Source organism: Dama dama, chromosome 26 (assembly GCF_033118175.1).
Source record: "Dama dama isolate Ldn47 chromosome 26, ASM3311817v1, whole genome shotgun sequence".
NCBI lineage: Eukaryota > Metazoa > Chordata > Mammalia > Artiodactyla > Cervidae > Dama > Dama dama.
The window spans coordinates 49,520,135-49,539,245 of record NC_083706.1 but is presented as its reverse complement, the minus strand read 5'-3'; the positions used below and the strand labels follow the sequence as shown (position 1 = coordinate 49,539,245).

Here is a 19,111-nt window from a genome sequence, read left to right as displayed (position 1 = left end):
TGTGAAGCATGCTTGAAGTTTAGTGTGAAAAAATAGGTGTTTTTAAAGACATTCCCTTTTTCATAATTCCACTTTTATGTACAAGAGCCTCAGAAACCCAGAAGATTTCTGTCCTAGTGTTTTCCTAGCCATCAGAATGCCTCCATTTTCTCTACTTTTGTTTACTGCAGGAGGGGATTGTGGGTGTTGCTGAAAACGTCCGCTCCTGCTACCCCATCACAAAGACCCGCAGTGACTTGTTTCCTTATGCTTTTTACCTTCACACCTACCAGACACACCAGGCTTCACTTCCACCTGGCGCTGGCACTGAAAATAACTGATTCCAGTAGCGAACCAGTTTCCACCCTTACATCGTTTATACAGTGGTCCAGCCCCTGGGCCCCATAACTGTGTCTGCCTCTGGCTTGTTCCCATTACAGATTCTTGTTTCTGTTTAAAATTGTTTTGGCTGCACTGGGTCTTCATAGCAGCAGGCGGGCTTTTTCTAGTTGCAGCGTGTGGGCTTAGCTGCACCTCAGCATGAGGATCTTCGTTCCCAGACCAGGGACTGAACCCGCACCTCTGACTTGGAAGGCAGGTTCTCAACCACTGGGCCACCAGGGAGGTCCCTCCCACACGCCTGCTGTCTTTCACCTTGAAACTTAGGAGAAGACAAACCCTTCATTCCCCAGAGCTGCCCGAGGACACAGAGGTAACATGCACCCGCCAAGAACACCATATTTTAAGAAGAATTAGAACAAAGTGTCTCTACATAAACCCTCTTGTTCTGCAGTCGAGGAGGGTAAGATATTTTGAGGATGAGACACTGGGCTCAGCAGGAAAGGGGAAAGGAGTCGTTTTAAACTGGATTTTAAAATTATTTGGGACCTAAAATCTTAATCTGGAAACACACTAGATCTGTCCTCACAGAGCCCTCCGGTTCATTTTTCACATGGGTGTGGAAGGTGGAAATCACTCAGTTTGCTACTGGCTCATAGCATCACTACATCCCAGTCATTTCCCGGGCTTGGCAGCATTCATGGAAAGAACCCACACCTTTCCATTCTTGCCATGTTATACAGAATACATATTCTCTGAAGCCTTCTAAAAAGATGTTCGCAAACAGCACCTCTGCTCCAAAAAGTCCCACACACATTTATGGAGTGAACAAGTACAAATTTAGCAATTTTAATCAATGTCCTTGCAGATGAGTGTAGATATGTATATGCATATATACATATATATATATATATCTCAAAATTGAGAATTTACAAGTAAGATTTGATACATTTGGTCTAGCGGTAGGTAAGTCCACAGAGTAAATCTTAAGTAGGCTACATTTCCTTCGGTTGGCGTTTTTAGTAATTCAGTTCTACTGCATAGAGAGGGATCCAAAGCTTAAATTTAGCTACTTTGAGAGGAGTCCAGTGAGAAAAAAGAAAGCGGGTGGTGTTCCATGAAGCGAGCTGAGCATGTTGATACTGATCCCTGGAGATACTGAAGCATCTGAACTTTGGGCCTAAAAAGGTTGAAAATCACACCGTGCATCCCTGTAGCTGAGTGTCTGTGCCATCTCTGGGACATGCTGCTGTAAGTAAAACCTGTAGAGAAGCAAAGTTAACGGCAACATTGAAGCCGGTGTGTGGTCCAGGCCGAGACATAGGACTGAGCTCCAGATTGAAGATGCCTGAAGTGTCCAGTGTCCACTGTGTGGCCCTGCTGATGCCGGGGAAAGCAGTGGGGCTTGGACACTGCCTCTTTTCCTGCTGGCAGGCCCTCACTCAAGGTAACGAGGGGGTCGACAGGGCGAGCTTCCAGCATGATCTTCCTGCGGTTACCACTTCCCTGGGATGGAGACCCCACACTCGTACCAGCCCACATAGTAGTAGGGGGTTCCAAAACCTATGTTGCCAAAGCTGACTGGCTCCTGGCGGTACTGGCGATAGTAGCCTGGAAGGTTAAAAAGAGAGAGAAAGAAAATGCATCTGTGACACTGTGATTTATAATAGAAAATGGATATTTGGTTTTCATCCCCACTCCTGGCACAAGGCTCCCCAAACCCTTGGAATTTCCTGAGTGGTAAGAGCAATAACTCTGATGTTGAAGCTGAAACTCCAATGTTTTGGCCACCTGATGCGAAGAGCTGACTCATTTGAAAAGACCCTGATGTTAGGAAAGATTGAAGGCAGGAGGAGAAGGGGACAACAGAGGATGAGATGGTTGGACGGCATCACCGACTCAATGGGTAAACTCCGGGAGTTGGTGATGGACAGGGAGGCCTGGCATGCTGTGGTTCATGGGGTCGCAAAGAGTCGGACACGACTTAGCAGCTGAACTGAACTGAACTGAAGAGCAATAAAGGTGTCTGGGAAATGATTATTTCATAATAAACCTCTTCAACCACACGTGGGCTTATGTTAATGAAGTGGCTTCTGGAAAGCACCTGAGGGTAAGGGCTGGTCGCCAGAGAACCAATCATGGGAATATGGGGTGGGGGCTTCCGTCCCACCCCCAACCTCAGGGAGGAGAGAGGAGTAGAGATTGAGTTCAGTCACTCATGGTCAATGCTTTCATCAACTGTAGCTATGTAACAAAGCCTCCATGGGCTTCCCTGGTGGCTCAGTGGTAAAGAATCCACCTGTAATGCAGGAGCCACAGGAGATGTGAGTTCAGGCCCTGGAAGGGAAGATCCTCTGGAGGAGGGAATGGCAACCCACTCCAGTATTCTTGCCTGGAGAATTCCATGAACTGAGAAGCCTGGCAGGCTACAGTCCATGGGGTTGCAGAGTCAGACATGACTGAGCGATTGAGCATGCAAGCAATGAAGCCTCCATAATGTGGGTGGGCCTCAGCCAATCAGTTGAAGGCTGTAGTAGAAAAAGACTGAGTTTCCCCGAGGACGGAGGTATTCTGCCTTCAGACTCGAACTGCAGCATCAGCTCTGCCCTAGGTCTCCAGCAGCCTTGTTGTGCTACCCTGTAGATTTTGGACTTGCCAGTTTCCACAACCATATGAGCCAATTCCTTAAAAGAAATCTCATTCTCTACTTCTCTCTCTTTGTCTCTCTGTCTCTATCTTTCTGCTGTTGGTTCTGATTCTCTGGAGAACCCCGCCTAATATACTTGTTTTATTGGAGTTAATAATGTATTACAAATTGTTAACTTTGAGATAAATATACTTTTTTCCTCTTACAATGCCATCATGAAATAATTGATACACAGTCTCCTGAGACATATCCTGGTTGGTTTGCATTTATTTTTTCTTTCTCTGTACTCTTGTTCATGCCATTCTCCACCTGGAAGACTCTCTAATCTTTGCATGAATTTTTATGACTCAGCCCAGACTCTGCCTCTTCTGAAAACTTCCCCTGGCAGCCTCAACTGGCTTGCCTCTCTTGAACTCAGAGACTGACTATAATCTGCACAATTACCTGATAAACCTGATAATGGGACAGTCATGTGACATAACTTGCCATTGTTTGCACTTTAAGTTGTTTGCTCTAGTTACCTTTCATATATTTATCCTCTCTTTCCAATTCTGACTATGTTTCCTGAAAGTAGGGATAAGGTCTTGTATTCCTCTGTATCCCTACCTCTCCAAAGTGAAAGGGAAAGTGTTAGTCACTCATCTGTGTCCAACTCTTTATGACCCCATGGACTGTAGTCCACCAGGCTCTTCTGTCCATGGAATTCTCCAGGCAAGAATACTGGAGTGGGTTGCCATTCCCTTCTCCATGGGATCTTCCCAACCCAGGGATTGAACCTAGGTCTCCTGCATTACAGGCAGATGCTTTACTGTCTGAGCCACTTCTCCAAGGCTCACTCCAAATACAGCACATGGTAGGAGTACTTTGTTGATTCCTTATTTTTATGATCAAAAATGCTGCTAACATCCATCTTCAAATGGTAAACCAAAGGCAGAGATAGCATGAATTTTCTCCTTAGGTTAGCCCTCCTCCCCACCCCACCCCCAGTGTAATAGATCAGGCCTTTGTTCACATTACCTTGAATGTTAGGGAGTGCTTCTATGTAGGACTGAGGCCCTGTTCTTCCATCAAGGTGTGAATCCACAAATTGACAGTGGTCTTCGCCTCTTCCCCAACTGTCCCCAATGCTGTAGAATGTATCTGCAAAAAGGAATTTGATGAGTCAGTGACTGGCCCAAAAATGCTACAGCTGATTTAGGAATTTGCACAAACTTGAAGAATCAACACCAAAAAAAGATGTCATTTTCATCATAGGGGACTGGAATGCGAAAGTAGGAAGTCAAGAGATAACTAACAGGCACATTTGGCCTTGGAGTACAAAATGAAACAGGGCAAAGACTACCAGCAGTTTTGCCAAGAGAACGCACTGGTCATAGCAAACATCTTCTTCCAACAACACAAGAGAAGACTCTATACATGAACATCACCAGATGGTCAATACCAAAATTAGATTGATTATATTCTTTGCAGTCAAAGGTGGAGAAGCTCTATACAGTCAGCAAAAACAAGACTGGGAGCTACTGTGGCTCAGATCATGAACTCTTTATTGCCAAATTCAGACTTAATTGAAGAAAGTAGGGAAAACCACTAGACCATTCAGGCATGACTGAACTCAAACCCCTTAGGATCATACAGTGCAAGTGACAAATGGATTCAAGGGATTAGATCTGATAGAATGCCTGAAGAACTATGGACAGAGGTTTATGACATTGTACAGGAGGCAGTGATCAAAACCATCCCCAAGAAACAGAAATGCAAAAAGACAAAATGGCTGTCTGAGGAGGCCTTACAAATAGCTGAGAAAATAAAAGAAGCTAAAGGCAAGGGAGAAAAGGAAACATATACCCATCAGAGTGCATAATTCCAAAGAACAGCAAAGAGAGATAAGAAAGCCTTCCTTGGTGATCAATGCAAAGAAATAGAGGAAAACAATAGAATGGGAGAGACAAGAGTTCTCTTCAAGAAAATTAGAGATACCAAGGGAACATTTCATGCAAAGATGGGCACAGAAAAGGACAGAAATTGTATGAACCTAACAGAGGCAGAAGATACTAAGAAAAGGTGGCAAGAACACATGGAAAAGCTATACAAAAAAATATCTTAATTACCCAGATAACCATGATGGTGTGATCACTCACCTAGAACCAGACATCGTGGAGTGCAAAGTCAAGTGGGCCTTAGGAAGCATCGCTACAAACAAAGCTAGCGGAGGTGATGGAATTCCAGCTGAGCTATTTCGAATACTAAAAGATGATGCTGTTAAAGTACTGCATGCAATATGCCAACAAATTTGGAAAACTCAGCAGTGGCCACAGGACTGGAAAAGGTCAGTTTTCATTCCAATCCCAAAGAGAAGCAACGCCAAAGAATGTTCAAACTACCACACAATTGCACTCATCTCAAATGCTAGCAAAATAATTCTCCAAAATACTTAATAATTCTCCAAGCGAGGCTTCAACAGTGCATGAACCAAGAAATTCCAGATGTTCAAGCTGCATTTAGAAAAGGCAGAGGAACCAGAGATCAAATTGCCAACATCCACTGAATCATAGAAAAAGCAAGAGAATTCCAGAAGAACATCTACTTCTGCTTCATTGACTATGCCAAAGCCTTGGATTGTGTGGATCATGACAAACTGGAAAATTCTTAAAGAGATGAGAATACCAGATCACCATACCTGCCTCCTGAGAAATCTGTATGCAGGTCAAAAAGCAACAGTTAGAACTGGACATGGAACAACAGACTGGTTCCAAATTGGGAAAGGAGTACATCAAGGCTGTATATTGCCACCCTGTTTATTTAACTTATATGCAGAGTACATCATGTGAAATGCCAGGCTGGATGAAGCACAGGCTGGAATCAAGATTAGGAGAAATATCAATAACTTCAGATATGCAGATGACACCACCCTTATGGCAGAAAGCAAAGAGGACTAAGGAGCCTCTTGATGAAAGTGAAAGAGGGGAGTGAAAAAGCTGACTTAAAACTCAACATTCAGAAAACTAAGATCATGGCATCTTGTCCCATCACTTCATGGCAAATAGATGGGGAAACAGTACTTTCTTGGGCTCCAAAATCACTGCAGATGGTGACTGCAGCCATGAAATTAAAAGACGCTTACTCCTTGGAAGAAAAGTTATGACCAACCTAGACAGCACATTGAAAAGCAGAGACTGGACTTTGCCAACAAAGTCTGTCTAGTCAAGACTATGGTTTTTCCAGTAGTCATGTATGGATGGGAGAGCTGGACTATAAAGAAAGCTGAGCACTGAAGAATTGATGCTTTTAACTGTGGTGTCAGAGAAGACTCTTGAGAGTCCCTTGGACAGCAAGGAGATCAAATTAGTCAATCCTAAAGGAAACCAGTCCTGACTAGTCATTGGAAGGACTGATGCTGAAGCTGAAACTCCAATACTTTGGCCACATGATTCGAAGAACTGACTCATTGGAAAAGATCCTGATGCTGGGAAAGATTTATGGTAGGAGGAGAAGAGAATGACAGAAAATAAGATGGTTAGATGGCATCACCAATTCAATGGACATGAGTTTCAGCAAGCTCTGGGGGTTGGTGATGGACAGGGAGGCCTGGTGTGCTGCGGTCCATGGGGTTGCAAAGAGTCGGACACGACCAAGTGACTGAACTGAAGAGGGCGCATTACTTACACTGCGTGTCATACTTTCCATGTTTGAAAGATGGTGACAATGGCACTGATTTCAAAGCATTGTAAGGATTTATTGAGATCATGTATGCTACATACTTAGCAAGTGTTCCTTAAATGGAAACTACTAATATTATAGGCATTTTTCAGCCAATAAATGAGAGACCTTTCTACTCTTTGGTTTAAAAAAAAAAGGTGGAAGCTCTGATAGTCAGAGAATATTTTATGAAACCATTATGAAAAGCATGAATATGTGTAAAAATGGTGGGACCTATTTTCACATGTAACTAGAAGTAGGGCGTGTCTGTGGCCGGAGGTGCTGTCTGCTGTCCTTGGTCCTGAAGCAGGGCTGCACAGTAGGGCCGGGTTGTTTCTCTCAACCCTGCAATACCAGACATGCCTGTGTAACCTCTCCCAGGAATTCTGAAGCAGAGGAGGAAAAGCGCAGTGTGGGAGAGGGGGAAAAAAGCAGAGAGAAACAGACACTGGTTGTCGGGAGAGGCGTAAACACTGAGAAATTGCTGGAGTGGAGGATGGTTGGGGAGATTTTGACATTATCGAGAAATGATGATCACTAGCAAGAAATAAAGGAACAAAATAACCGACCTATGATGAAATATAAACCAGCTGCAGGAAAGTTTTTTTTTTTTTAATGTTATGCTAAAAGATTAAAAGTTGTGTGAATTTTGCAATATAAAACAACTATGTGTAGGTGGGTGAGTCAAAGCCAGCTGAGTAGAAATGGCATTTTGAAATGTTAGTAGCTCAAAGTACATATGTTATTCTCTGTTTGAATCCCCTACCATGATGAAAACAATGGAATTTTTGTTTGGACACAGAATAAAGAGTGCAGCTCATCTATGTTTCACCATCTACATTTTTTCTCTGTAAAGCTGTGCCAGAGGCAAAGACCATAGTGTGGACTTGTCCTCAATAATTCCAGCTTACATGCATGCTACTGTTATAGCATCAACAACAAAGAAAAATGGCCTTTGATTTTCTAATAGTATTCTGGACTTCATTCCTAAAAAGTAGTAGATTTAAGATATATACATATATTCCTGGGTACCAGTGTGAAAATAGGTCACTCTAGCATAGAGCCTGCAAAACTGGTTTGCATTTGAGCCAGACTGAGACATGACCAGTCCACACCTCAAATGCATCCTGGTGCACCTGCTATGTCAAGTTAGTATCTGATCAACCAGAAACTTTTCATACCTTCTCATAGCACGCCATCCCCAAAGACCTACCTTTCAGGTTGTCACTGAGGTAGATCTTATACCGCAGCGAATTGCAAAGAACAACTCCCACAAACTTCCTGTACCAAGTCCGCTTCACATACTGTCGGCCGTGGCAGTCCGTGTAGCTAGGGTCGTGTTTGAAGGCAAAGGGGATCCAGATGGGCTCACCACCTGGACAAGAAAAAGCACATCTTCCAAGTCATGGCGCTTCACCGTGTTTATACCCTTGTACAAAGTACCAGACATGTCGGCTTATTCACTGGGCCTTGCCTTCCTTGCAGGGCTTTTCTGAGCAGTTTTCCCATCTCCCGATGGGTGCACTCTTTCTTCTCTTCTTTCTTTGTACTGAAGTACAGCTCGGGAGTTCCTCACACCTGAAGATATTTGAACTATTTGCATTTCCATAAAGGATTCTCAGAGTAAGAAAAAACCTTTCAGCCTCAAGGAGTATAAGCTATGATGACAAGTTTGACCTTGGGGGTCATACCATCCTACCTCCCCACCTCAAAGCCCCTGAGCACAGGTGCCTACTGTTCCTGTCACTCCTAAGACCTGTCCTGAACTTAGGCAATAGGTTTTTCTATGTTTATTTGAAAAACAAAGTATAAACTTTTTTGTACTCTTAATCCATTTTGCTATCTTTTCAGCAATTTAAAATATTCAAGGAGGTTAGGAAAATAGTTACCACTTCATAGGTTGCTGGCCGCCCACACTGGTTTTATAGCTATCGTCTGTGCTGTGCTGTACTTAGTCACTCAGTCATGTCCGACTCTTTGTGACCCCATGGATTGTAGCCTGCCAGGCTCCTCTGTCCATGGGGATTCTCCGGGCAAGAATACTGGAGTGGGTAGCCATGCCCTTCTCCAGGGGACCTTCCCAACCCAGGAATCAAACCCGGGTCTCCTGCATTGCAGGTGGATTCTTTACCAGCTGAGCTACCAGGGAAGCCCAGCTATGGTCTACTTGGGCCCTATTTAACAATTTCCAGACCGTTCTTTTCCCTAGATTAGGAGAGCCGGTGCAAAGAAACCACAGAAGTTGTCAGAAAATTATGACAATACAAAAATGATTTGGCATGTCTACTTGTGAGTAACCCTAACAATCTCATGTTCAATATCCAACTTGGTTATTAGAATGTCAAGATTATCCAGAAGAGAAACTTACCTGGTGGCCTCACGACAAGAAGAGGATTATCTGTAGAATGAAAAAGAAACAGCTGACTTCACTATTATGTCATGGAGCCACATAACTATGGAAATTTTTTGTAAATGAAAGGGCTAACCAAGCTGCATTAGATAAAGAAAGTGTAAAATTCATTTGGCATATACCAAGACTTTAAAAGTTTTATATCACAGACTCAGAAGTTACATTTATATCTTTCTACTCTCCAATTTCAGCCCTCATTTTCTTGATAACTATTTAGATTTTAATTATTTGGGGTTTTTTCTATAGACCTTTATCATGTTAATTCCGATAGTTGCCAAAAGACCATGTTATTTTTAGGAAATGCAGCCATGAACATAGATACATTATGGTAGCAAATTAACCACTGATAAAGGTTTCCTTGTACTCTTTCTTAATTTCTAAGGAGAAACACACTTCTTAGATGAAACAGGTAAAAACACCAATTTTGAAGTCCTTTGCCAACAGTTCCAGTATAAAGCATATTCTCAAAAAACACTTTTTCCATATATTTTGATTTAGTAGATTTAAATCACTGCATTTAAAAATATCTTCCAACAGCAAATGTTCTGGGATCAAGCTACAGGTATGGAATGATCTAACCGAATGGAAGCAAGAGCCACATTAGTGTGGAGCTGACACTGCTGGGCTCCTGTAGGTCTTTGTCTTGGGACCATGGGCACCAACTCTCCCACCTGGCTTCCTGTACAGAGAGGCTGCCAACCCAGGAACTGCCATCATGAACCAGTTGTGTGTACTGTCTCAGACCATGACCACCTGACACTGTGTGTACTGCCTCAGACCATCACCACCCACCACGGGACACTGTGTGTACCTCCTCAGACCATCACCACCCAACACTGTGTATACTGCCTCAGACCATCACCACCCAACACTGTGTGTACTGCCTCAGACCATCACCACCCACCATGGGACACTGTGTGTACCTCCTCAGACCATCACCACCCAACACTGTGTCTACTGCCTCAGACCATGACCACCCAACACTGTGTACTGCCTCACACCATGACCACCCACCACGGGACACTGTGTGTACCTCCTCAGACCATCACCACCCAACACTGTGTGTACTGCCTCAGACCATCACCACCCACCACGGGACACTGTGTGTACCTCCTCAGACCATCACCACCCAACACTGTGTATACTGCCTCAGACCATGACCACCCGACACTGTGTGTACTGCCTCAGACCATCACCACCCAACACTGTGTGTACTGCCTCAGACCATCACCACCCACCATGGGACACTGTGTGTACCTCCTCAGACCATCACCACCCAACACTGTGTATACTGCCTCAGACCATGACCACCCAACACTGTGTGTACTGCCTCACACCATGACCACCCACTACGGGACACTGTGTGTACCTCCTCAGACCATCACCACCCAACACTGTGTGTACTGCCTCAGACCATCACCACCCACCACGGGACACTGTGTGTACCTCCTCAGACCATCACCACCCAACACTGTGTATACTGCCTCAGACCATCACCACCCAACACTGTGTGTACTGCCTCAGACCATCACCACCCACCATGGGACACTGTGTGTACCTCCTCAGACCATCACCACCCAACACTGTATACTGCCTCAGACCATGACCACCCAACACTGTGTACTGCCTCACACCATGACCACCCACCACGGGACACTGTGTGTACTACCTCAGGCCATCACCACCCGACACTGTGTGTACTGCCTCAGACGATGACCACCCACCACGGGACACTGTGTGTACTGCCTCAGACCATGACCACCCAACACTGTGTATACTGCCTCAGACCATGACCACCCAACACTGTGTGTACTGCCTCAGACCATCACCACCCAATACTGTGTATACTGCCTCAGACCATGACCACCCAACACTGTGTACTGCCTCACACCATGACCACCCACCACGGGACACTGTGTGAACTACCTCAGGCCATCACCACCCGACACTGTGTGTACTGCCTCAGACGATCACCACCCACCACGGGACACTGTGTGTACTGCCTCAGACCATCACCACCCACCATGGGACACTGTGTGTACCTCCTCAGACCATCACCACCCAATACTGTGTATACTGCCTCAGACCATGACCACCCAACACTGTGTACTGCCTCACACCATGACCACCCACCACGGGACACTGTGTGAACTACCTCAGGCCATCACCACCCGACACTGTGTGTACTGCCTCAGACGATGACCACCCACCACGGGACACTGTGTGTACTGCCTCAGACCATCACCACCCACCATGGGACACTGTGTGTACTGCCTCAGACCATGACCACCCACCACGGGACACTGTGTGTACCTCCTCAGACCATCACCACCCGACACTGTGTGTACTGCCTCAGACGATGACCACCCACCACGGGACACTGTGTGTACTGCCTCAGACCATCACCACCCACCATGGGACACTGTGTGTACTGCCTCACACCATGACCACCCACCACGGGACACTGTGTGAACTACCTCAGGCCATCACCACCCGACACTGTGTGTACTGCCTCAGACGATGACCACCCACCACGGGACACTGTGTGTACTGCCTCAGACCATCACCACCCACCATGGGACACTGTGTGTACCTCCTCAGACCATCACCACCCAACACTGTGTATACTGCCTCAGACCATGACCACCCAACACTGTGTACTGCCTCACACCATGACCACCCACCATGGGACACTGTGTGAACTACCTCAGGCCATCACCACCCGACACTGTGTGTACTGCCTCAGACGATGACCACCCACCACGGGACACTGTGTGTACTGCCTCAGACCATCACCACCCACCATGGGACACTGTGTGTACTGCCTCAGACCATGACCACCCACCACGGGACACTGTGTGTACCTCCTCAGACCATCACCACCCAACACTGTGTATACTGCCTCAGACCATCACCACCCAACACTGTGTGTACTCCTCAGACCACCACCACCCAACACTGTGTGTATTGCCTCAGACTATCACCACCCAACACTGTGTGTACTGCCTCACACCATGACCACCCACCACGGGACACTGTGTGTACTGCCTCAGACCATGACCACCCAACACTGTGTATACTGCCTCAGACCATGACCACCCAACACTGTGTGTACTGCCTCACACCATGACCACCCACCACGGGACACTGTGTGTACCTCCTCAGACCATCACCACCTGACACTGTGTGTACTCCTCAGACCATGACCATCCAACACTGTGTGTACTGCCTCAAACCATGACCACCCACCATGGGACACTGTGTATACTGCCCTCAGACCATCACCACCCAACACTGTGTGTACTCCTCAGACCATGACCACCCAACACTGTGTGTATTGCCTCAGACCATGACCACCCAACACTGTGTGTATTACCTCAGACTATCACCACCCAACACTGTGTGTACTGCCTCAGACCATGACCATGGGACACTGTGTGTACTGCCTCAGACCATGACAGTGGAACACTTCACCGAAGGTTCTGAGAGCTCTGCACACCAGCAACCCAAAGTAGGGACATCTGAGTGACACTGCTTGCAAGATGGATAGCATGTTAATTAAACCCTCCATATTAAGTAGAGATATCTTTGTCTCCTAGGAAAGGAAGCGTCCTAGAGATCTGACTGATTGAAAGAAGCAACTGCCCCTCAGATCACATGACATGTGTGCACTTCGGCTGCTTGCAATAACAATAAAGGAATAACCTCTGCAACTAGATGGATTCAAAGTTATCTTTCCCACATGGCTGAAAACTAGATTTTCTTCCCTTTTCATTGGAATTTGCTCTTTTCACTTTTCAAGCAGTTCCAGTGAAGACTACTTTTATTATCCAAGTTTTAACTTCGCAGAAAGAAAATCATGTTTATCTTATAAAGTGACATCCAATAAGAACTGACTAAACAGAAGTTTTACTTCTTCAGTTTTCTATTATAGGCCTGATTTCAGATTATTTGTTTTTAAGAAAATGAAAAAAAAAAAAGAACATGAAGTCATCCATACCTGATTCTGTAACAAATGAGACTGAAGAGCTGACAGGTCCATAGCCATGAGGATTTTTGGCTTGAACTCTAAAATAATACCTGAAATCCAAAGAAAACATATTTTGAAAAAGAACCTTGCTTAATTTTTGTGTAATGAGACAAACAGCCAAACTACTGAGCACTCACTCTGTTCTAGGGTTTGAGTCTTATCTTTTCACAAATGCATACACCATCACTATTTCTTCATGTTATTTCTAAACTTTCTCATTTTCAAATAACTTTTCAGGACAGTATAATGAACAGCATAGACATGTTCCCACTAGGAACGGAAGGGCATACTAGGCAAACAGGTCACTTGGACTGTGTGTGTTATTTAGAGCATCAAGGGTTCGGCCGCCCCATGCAGGCCATGCCCTGCAGGCCTGCCGTGGGATGGTATGGCCGCTTTTGTCTCATCTTGAGCTCCACCAGCAAGAGGGAGAAGCTGGAGCAGGGAGAAATGCTTACCAAGCAGAATTCCAGTTCTAGCCTAAGTCTCATCCCTGGACTTTGTGTATAAAAGCAGGATGTCTGACGGATTGATGATGATGCAACCTGCTGTTGGCAGGGAGAGGCTGAGCCAGTCCAGAGGCTGGCCTCCTCGGGGGAACTAACGTGACAGCAATGTTCTGGGTGCAGGACAAGTGCTACGCTTGGCTCTGGAGCCTTAAAATCACCAAGTCTCCAGCTTCTGTGCCTCAAGGAAAGAGAAGCAAGTCCAGGAAGGGGAAGTGGAAAAGGCCTGCAGAGGCTCTGCTGGGGAGTAATCTTTGTCTTGGAACAGAGAATGTGCTAGAAAAAGCACATGGTCTGAATCAGCCTGTTCACCCACAAGGAGATCAGCCAGTTCGGTCGGGAGTCCAAGAGCATCTTACTTTGGACTCTCGTGAGCTACAGGACCAAAAGCAGTGATGAGAAAATACTGGAAGCCAACTCAGTTGAGACCTACTCTACCTAAGGTTAATCTTTATGTTGTCCTCCCCCCTGGAATCCTAGGTATTATCTGTGCCCTCTTAGTCCTTAACTGGGGCTTCCCTGGTGGCTCAGATGATAATCTGCCTGCGATGTGGGAGACCTGGGTTCGATCTCTGAGTTGGGAAGATCCCCTGGAGAAGGAAATGACAACCTACTCCAGTGTTCTTGCCTGGAGAATCCCATGGACAGAGGAGCCTGGCAGACTACAGTCCATGGGGTTGCAAAGAGTCAGACATGACTGAGCAACTATTCCATATAGTCCCTAACTGCTTCCAGGTAAAGAAAGAGGGTTAAAAAAAAATTGGGCAGGGGAGTGTGTCTACCACCTCAGAGAGTTCAGAAGGGGCCTTGGCTTCTGGGCAATAGGAGCTACACTTCAATATTACAAGACCCTATGTTTAAGTCAGACACACAGATCACATGCACTAATTAAGATGCACTAAAGTTTTAAAAGGAAAACTATTTACACCCAGAGAGCAAAGGCGCATGTCTGTTGCACCTCTGCCCTGGCGCCGAGCCTGCTGAGCATCTGAGCTGAGGTCCCCAGGGGAGCGAGCCTCTGGCCTCACAGTTAACGCAGAGGTATTTGACTTTGGGTTTGATTGAACAGAGAGCAAAGAAAAAGTCCATTTGATAAAATCAAGTCTTCTCTTAAGCTTTTCAAGAAAGTATATTCACATCTCATTTAGGACAGAATCCTTTTTAAAATTTCATTAAACAAACAAAAAAAATTTTCGTTAAAAAAAAGATATGCACAATTAAGAACATATGAGTTCCCAAATCTCAATTCTCTCAGCACTTTGTGTGTTCTCAATTGTGCATACTTCTAACTCAGCGGGCGTGGAGTTATTTAAGGCAAACTCCGCTGGCAGTTCAAACAGGGGGTTTGGCCTACATCAACGATAACAGTCAAACTTTACAGATGCCTTTTCCTTAAAAAAAGAAAAATAGGAAATCGAAACCTAGGGTGTGATACTGATATTCAGAGGCTACCAGAGACATTTATTTCTGCTGCATGTTTCTCAGGCCATCCCTGGAAGCAACCTGGTACCACTTCCCCAGCTCGGCAGAGGGAAGCACCCTGTGAGGTAGAGGAGACGGCAGAGGGGTGATCATTGGCTGGAAGAGCCTACTCCAGTTTCTTCGTTGTATCCATTCTATTTTACACTGAAACCTAAGTATTCTCCAAATCGACCCTCCTGTCCACGCAATGACTCCATTCCTCCACAGAACCCATGTGGCCCAATTCTAAAGATTTATTTCCATTTGAACTCCACCTACTGTGTCAAAGTAAGCTTAAATATGCCGAGCTGAACAACAATACGGAATTATAAAAAAAGTAAAATTTTCGAAAACCACATTTAATTTTTTTCTACAGACTAAAATATATATTCCATACCCTGAAGTGTCTCTGTATCACCTAAGTAAACAAGAGCATCCCACGCCTTGTCTTCTTATACAAGCTACTGGCACCTTCTTTTGAATAGGTTCCATGGTGACAGATCTTTATACTTTAGGCTTCCCAGGTGGTGCTAGGGGTAAAGAAACTGCCTGCCAATGCAGGAGACACAAGAGACGTGGGTTTGATCCCTGGGTTGGGAAGATCCTCTGGAGGAGGGCGTGGCAACCCACTCCAGTAATCTTGCCAGGAGAATCCCATGGACAGAGTTGCCTGGAGGGCTACACTACCTGGGGTCACAAAGAGTTGGATGCAACTGAAGCGACTTAGCATGCAGGCATGGAGGGGTCTGAAGGAAATCCTCGTAGGAGGAAGCCAGCAAGCACTCTCCCTCCAAAGGATGACAGACTGGAAGGCCACGCTTGGGGAGAAGCCCCAGTGGCCGCTGCCGCTCCCAGTCCATCTCCCAGGGCCCCCGGGGTGGGTGGACGCAGGACACAAGCCTCAGGAGACACTGGGCCCATCTGCGACCAGCTGGTCCAGCCGCCAGCCCCCTCTCTCCTCCGTCCCCCCGACCACATTGGCCTCCTGCTCTTGCTCAAAAGCACCAGCTTCCCAACACCCTTCCTGCCTCAAGCAACCTGACAGCTCGCTTACCTTCTCCAGGTCAAATGCTGCGTATCTTCCTCACCTGAATGCCCCTTCCTTACCCCCAAGCTCAGGGAAAAAAAAACCCTATTACACACTCACAGCACAGAGTACTTCTTCCTCAGGATGCTGGTCGGGGAAAGTCCATATCTACATGTTTATAAACCGTCGGTCTCTGTCAGACTGTGAGCTCCATGAGGGGCCATGGTGTGTTGTAGGCCCCTCCCCGACCCCTCCGGCTCTTCCCTCTTTGGAGCCCGGGGCCTGGCCCTGAGCACTCAGAAAGCTCTCACTGAGTGAGCCGTGGACACTCATTCATGCCTATTGGAAGAATGAATAAGCCATCCCACATAACCATCCCCTAACAGTATTCAAAACTCAACATCAGTTTGGTACCAATAGTTGTCACAAGAAAACTGGGCTGTGGGGGCAAGGGACAGCAGGGGTCCGGGATTTACAAGTAGCCAGGAGGCCAAATTTCTCTAAGGCCTCTTTCAGCTGCTCCTGAGGCTGTGCTGTAAAAACATTCACTCTGAACACAATTTTAAAAAAATGGGATGCTGACTTTGTTTTCTTTAGTTTTGTTCTTGGTTTAATGAGTCAACTTTTCATTACTATCAGGGAAGAGCTAAGAAAAGGGCTTTCTCAATATCCTGATTTTTTTATTTGCTGAATCCTGAAATTTGTGATAGTTTATGAAAGCTCAGTTCAAGTGAGCCCAGGGCATTAACAAGCCTTGAGCAAAGTTCTCCGCTAGTTCAGAAGTCTCTCGGTGTCCAAGGCTATTGTCCAGTTTCTATCCCTTTCAACAGTTCTGCTTAAGGTTCAACATTTCTGTTTAAGGAGAGCATTTTGTTCCAATCTCCTCTGTGTTCCTCTGACTGTTTAAAAAAAAAAAAATGGGAGACCTCGGGCCCAAGTCACATCATTCGGAACACTTTGCTGTGGAAATACGGTGGCTGGACCTGACATGGTGTGCTGGAGCCACACTACAGGCTTCAGAGAGCTGATCGTTAAATATCAGCAATTCTGCAGGCCCAGGCTAGCTTGAAACTGGCAAATACTATAAAGCAGTTGTTACTTTTTTTTCCGCAGACAGCCAGTTCACAAGCACACCACACGACCATTGTGTCCTTGGTGTTCTGCCCACGTTCACCCACCAAGGATGGAAGCTTTCCTGATGGTTGTTACCAGCAAGACCAGAGAATATAAAATAGGAAATGCACACACACACTGTTTGTACCCTTGAGACAAGTTCTGCACCTTTCACACTGAGGGCTAAAAGCTCACTCCCAGATGACCCTCTGGCTGGCAACCCACTTCTCCATGTAGGAAGCCATGCATCTTATAACTGATATTAACATGTAAAATACATCTTTCTTGAAGGATCTGAACTTATACATCAGAGAGCTTGAGTACCAGCTATTAAAATGTTTAGCCAGTTCATACAACTCAACAGCAACAACAAAACAAACAACCCAGCTGAAAAATGGGCAAAGAACCTAAATAGACATTTATCCACAAAAGAAATACCCAAGGCCAACAGGCACATGAAAAGATGCTCAACATCACTAGCTATTCAGTTCAGTTCAGTCGCTCAGTCGTGTCCAACTTTTTGAGACCCCATGAATCGCAGCAGTAGCTATTAGAGAAATGCAAATCAAAACTACAATGAGGTACCCCCTCATACCAATCAGAACGGCCATCACCAAAAAGTCTACAAATAACAAATGCTGGAAAGGGTGTGGAGAAAACAGAACCCTCCCACACCACTGGTAGAAATAGATAAGCTGGTGCAGCCACTACGGAAAACAACATGGAGGTTTCTCAAAAAACTAAAAACAGAATTACAGTGAGATCTAGCAATCCCACTCCTGGGCATATAATGTAGCTTTATGTTCATAGCACTATTTACAATAGCAAAGACATGGAGACAACCTAAATATCCATCAACAGAGGAACAGATAAAGAAGACATGGTACACACATACAGTGGAATACTGGGAACATTACTCAGCCATTAAAAAAGAATGAAACAATGCCATCTGGAGCAACACGGATGGCACTAAAAATGATCATACTAAGTGAAGTAAGCCAGAAAGAGAAAGATAAACACCACATGATACCACTTATACACGGAAATTAAAATATGACACAAATGAACCTACCTATGAAATAAAAACAGACTCTCAGACTCAGAGAACAGACCTGTGGTTAACAAGCGTGGGGGAGGCATGGAGTGGGAGGCTGGAGTTAGCAGGTGCAAACTATTACATATAGAGTGAATAAACAAGAAAGTCCTACTGTATAGCAAAAGGACTATATTCAATATCCTGTGATAAAGCACAATCGAAGAGAATATGAAAAAGAATGTGTGTATGTACGTATATGTGTGTGTGTGAATCACTGAATCACTTTTTGGTACAGCAGAAATTAACAAACATTGTAAATCAACTATACTTCAATACAAAATGCTTCTCAATTGCTGCTCTGCTAATGTCATATACAAAGCTTGTGCTGCATAAAGACACCATGTTGGTGACTGCAAATAGATGGATTCCCTTTCAACACACAGAACCATCCTTCCTTTCCCAACTGTAGGCAGTTTCGGTCTCTGGAAAACAGGGAACAAAATATAAACACAATCACCTAACAATCACAAAGCAGATAGTCCTTTCTCCAAAGAAAAGAACATGACACATGGTAAGCATTCATTTACAGTCTACGAGAAACAGCTGAGAATTCAAAAGAAACCGTAAGAACACTTTTAGTCAGTCCTTTCCTTTTCAGCCTAAGGATATCCGTGACCACGCACACAGGTCTCATTTCCTGTGTATAAATGATAGACACATCATACCTTGTGTTGGGCTTCAGGTTCTCAATGGGCAGGTGAGTTACTGATGAAGCCTGGGTGGACCACTTGTTCCTGATGAAGTCTTCATAGGACGCACTGTAAACCAAGTAACCTACAGGAGGAAAGGAGGCGGAACCCAATGAGC

At 45.3% G+C, this 19,111-nt stretch overlaps 1 protein-coding gene across 1 annotated transcript in view; it reads right to left on the bottom strand.

Moving 5' to 3' along the window:
- Window positions 1–1,182: 1,182 nt before the first annotated feature.
- FNDC1 (fibronectin type III domain containing 1) overlaps window positions 1,183–19,111 on the bottom strand; it is a 112,246-nt gene continuing 94,317 nt past the window's right edge. The window contains exons 18-23 of the mRNA XM_061130167.1: window positions 18,970–19,078; window positions 13,072–13,151; window positions 9,030–9,059; window positions 7,875–8,036; window positions 3,983–4,105; window positions 1,183–1,929 (exon numbers count right to left, since the gene is read on the bottom strand). Of these exons, the coding sequence (XP_060986150.1) occupies window positions 1,814–1,929; window positions 3,983–4,105; window positions 7,875–8,036; window positions 9,030–9,059; window positions 13,072–13,151; window positions 18,970–19,078 (620 nt within the window). The 3' untranslated portion in view covers window positions 1,183–1,813. The remainder of the gene's footprint in view (window positions 1,930–3,982; window positions 4,106–7,874; window positions 8,037–9,029; window positions 9,060–13,071; window positions 13,152–18,969; window positions 19,079–19,111) is intronic.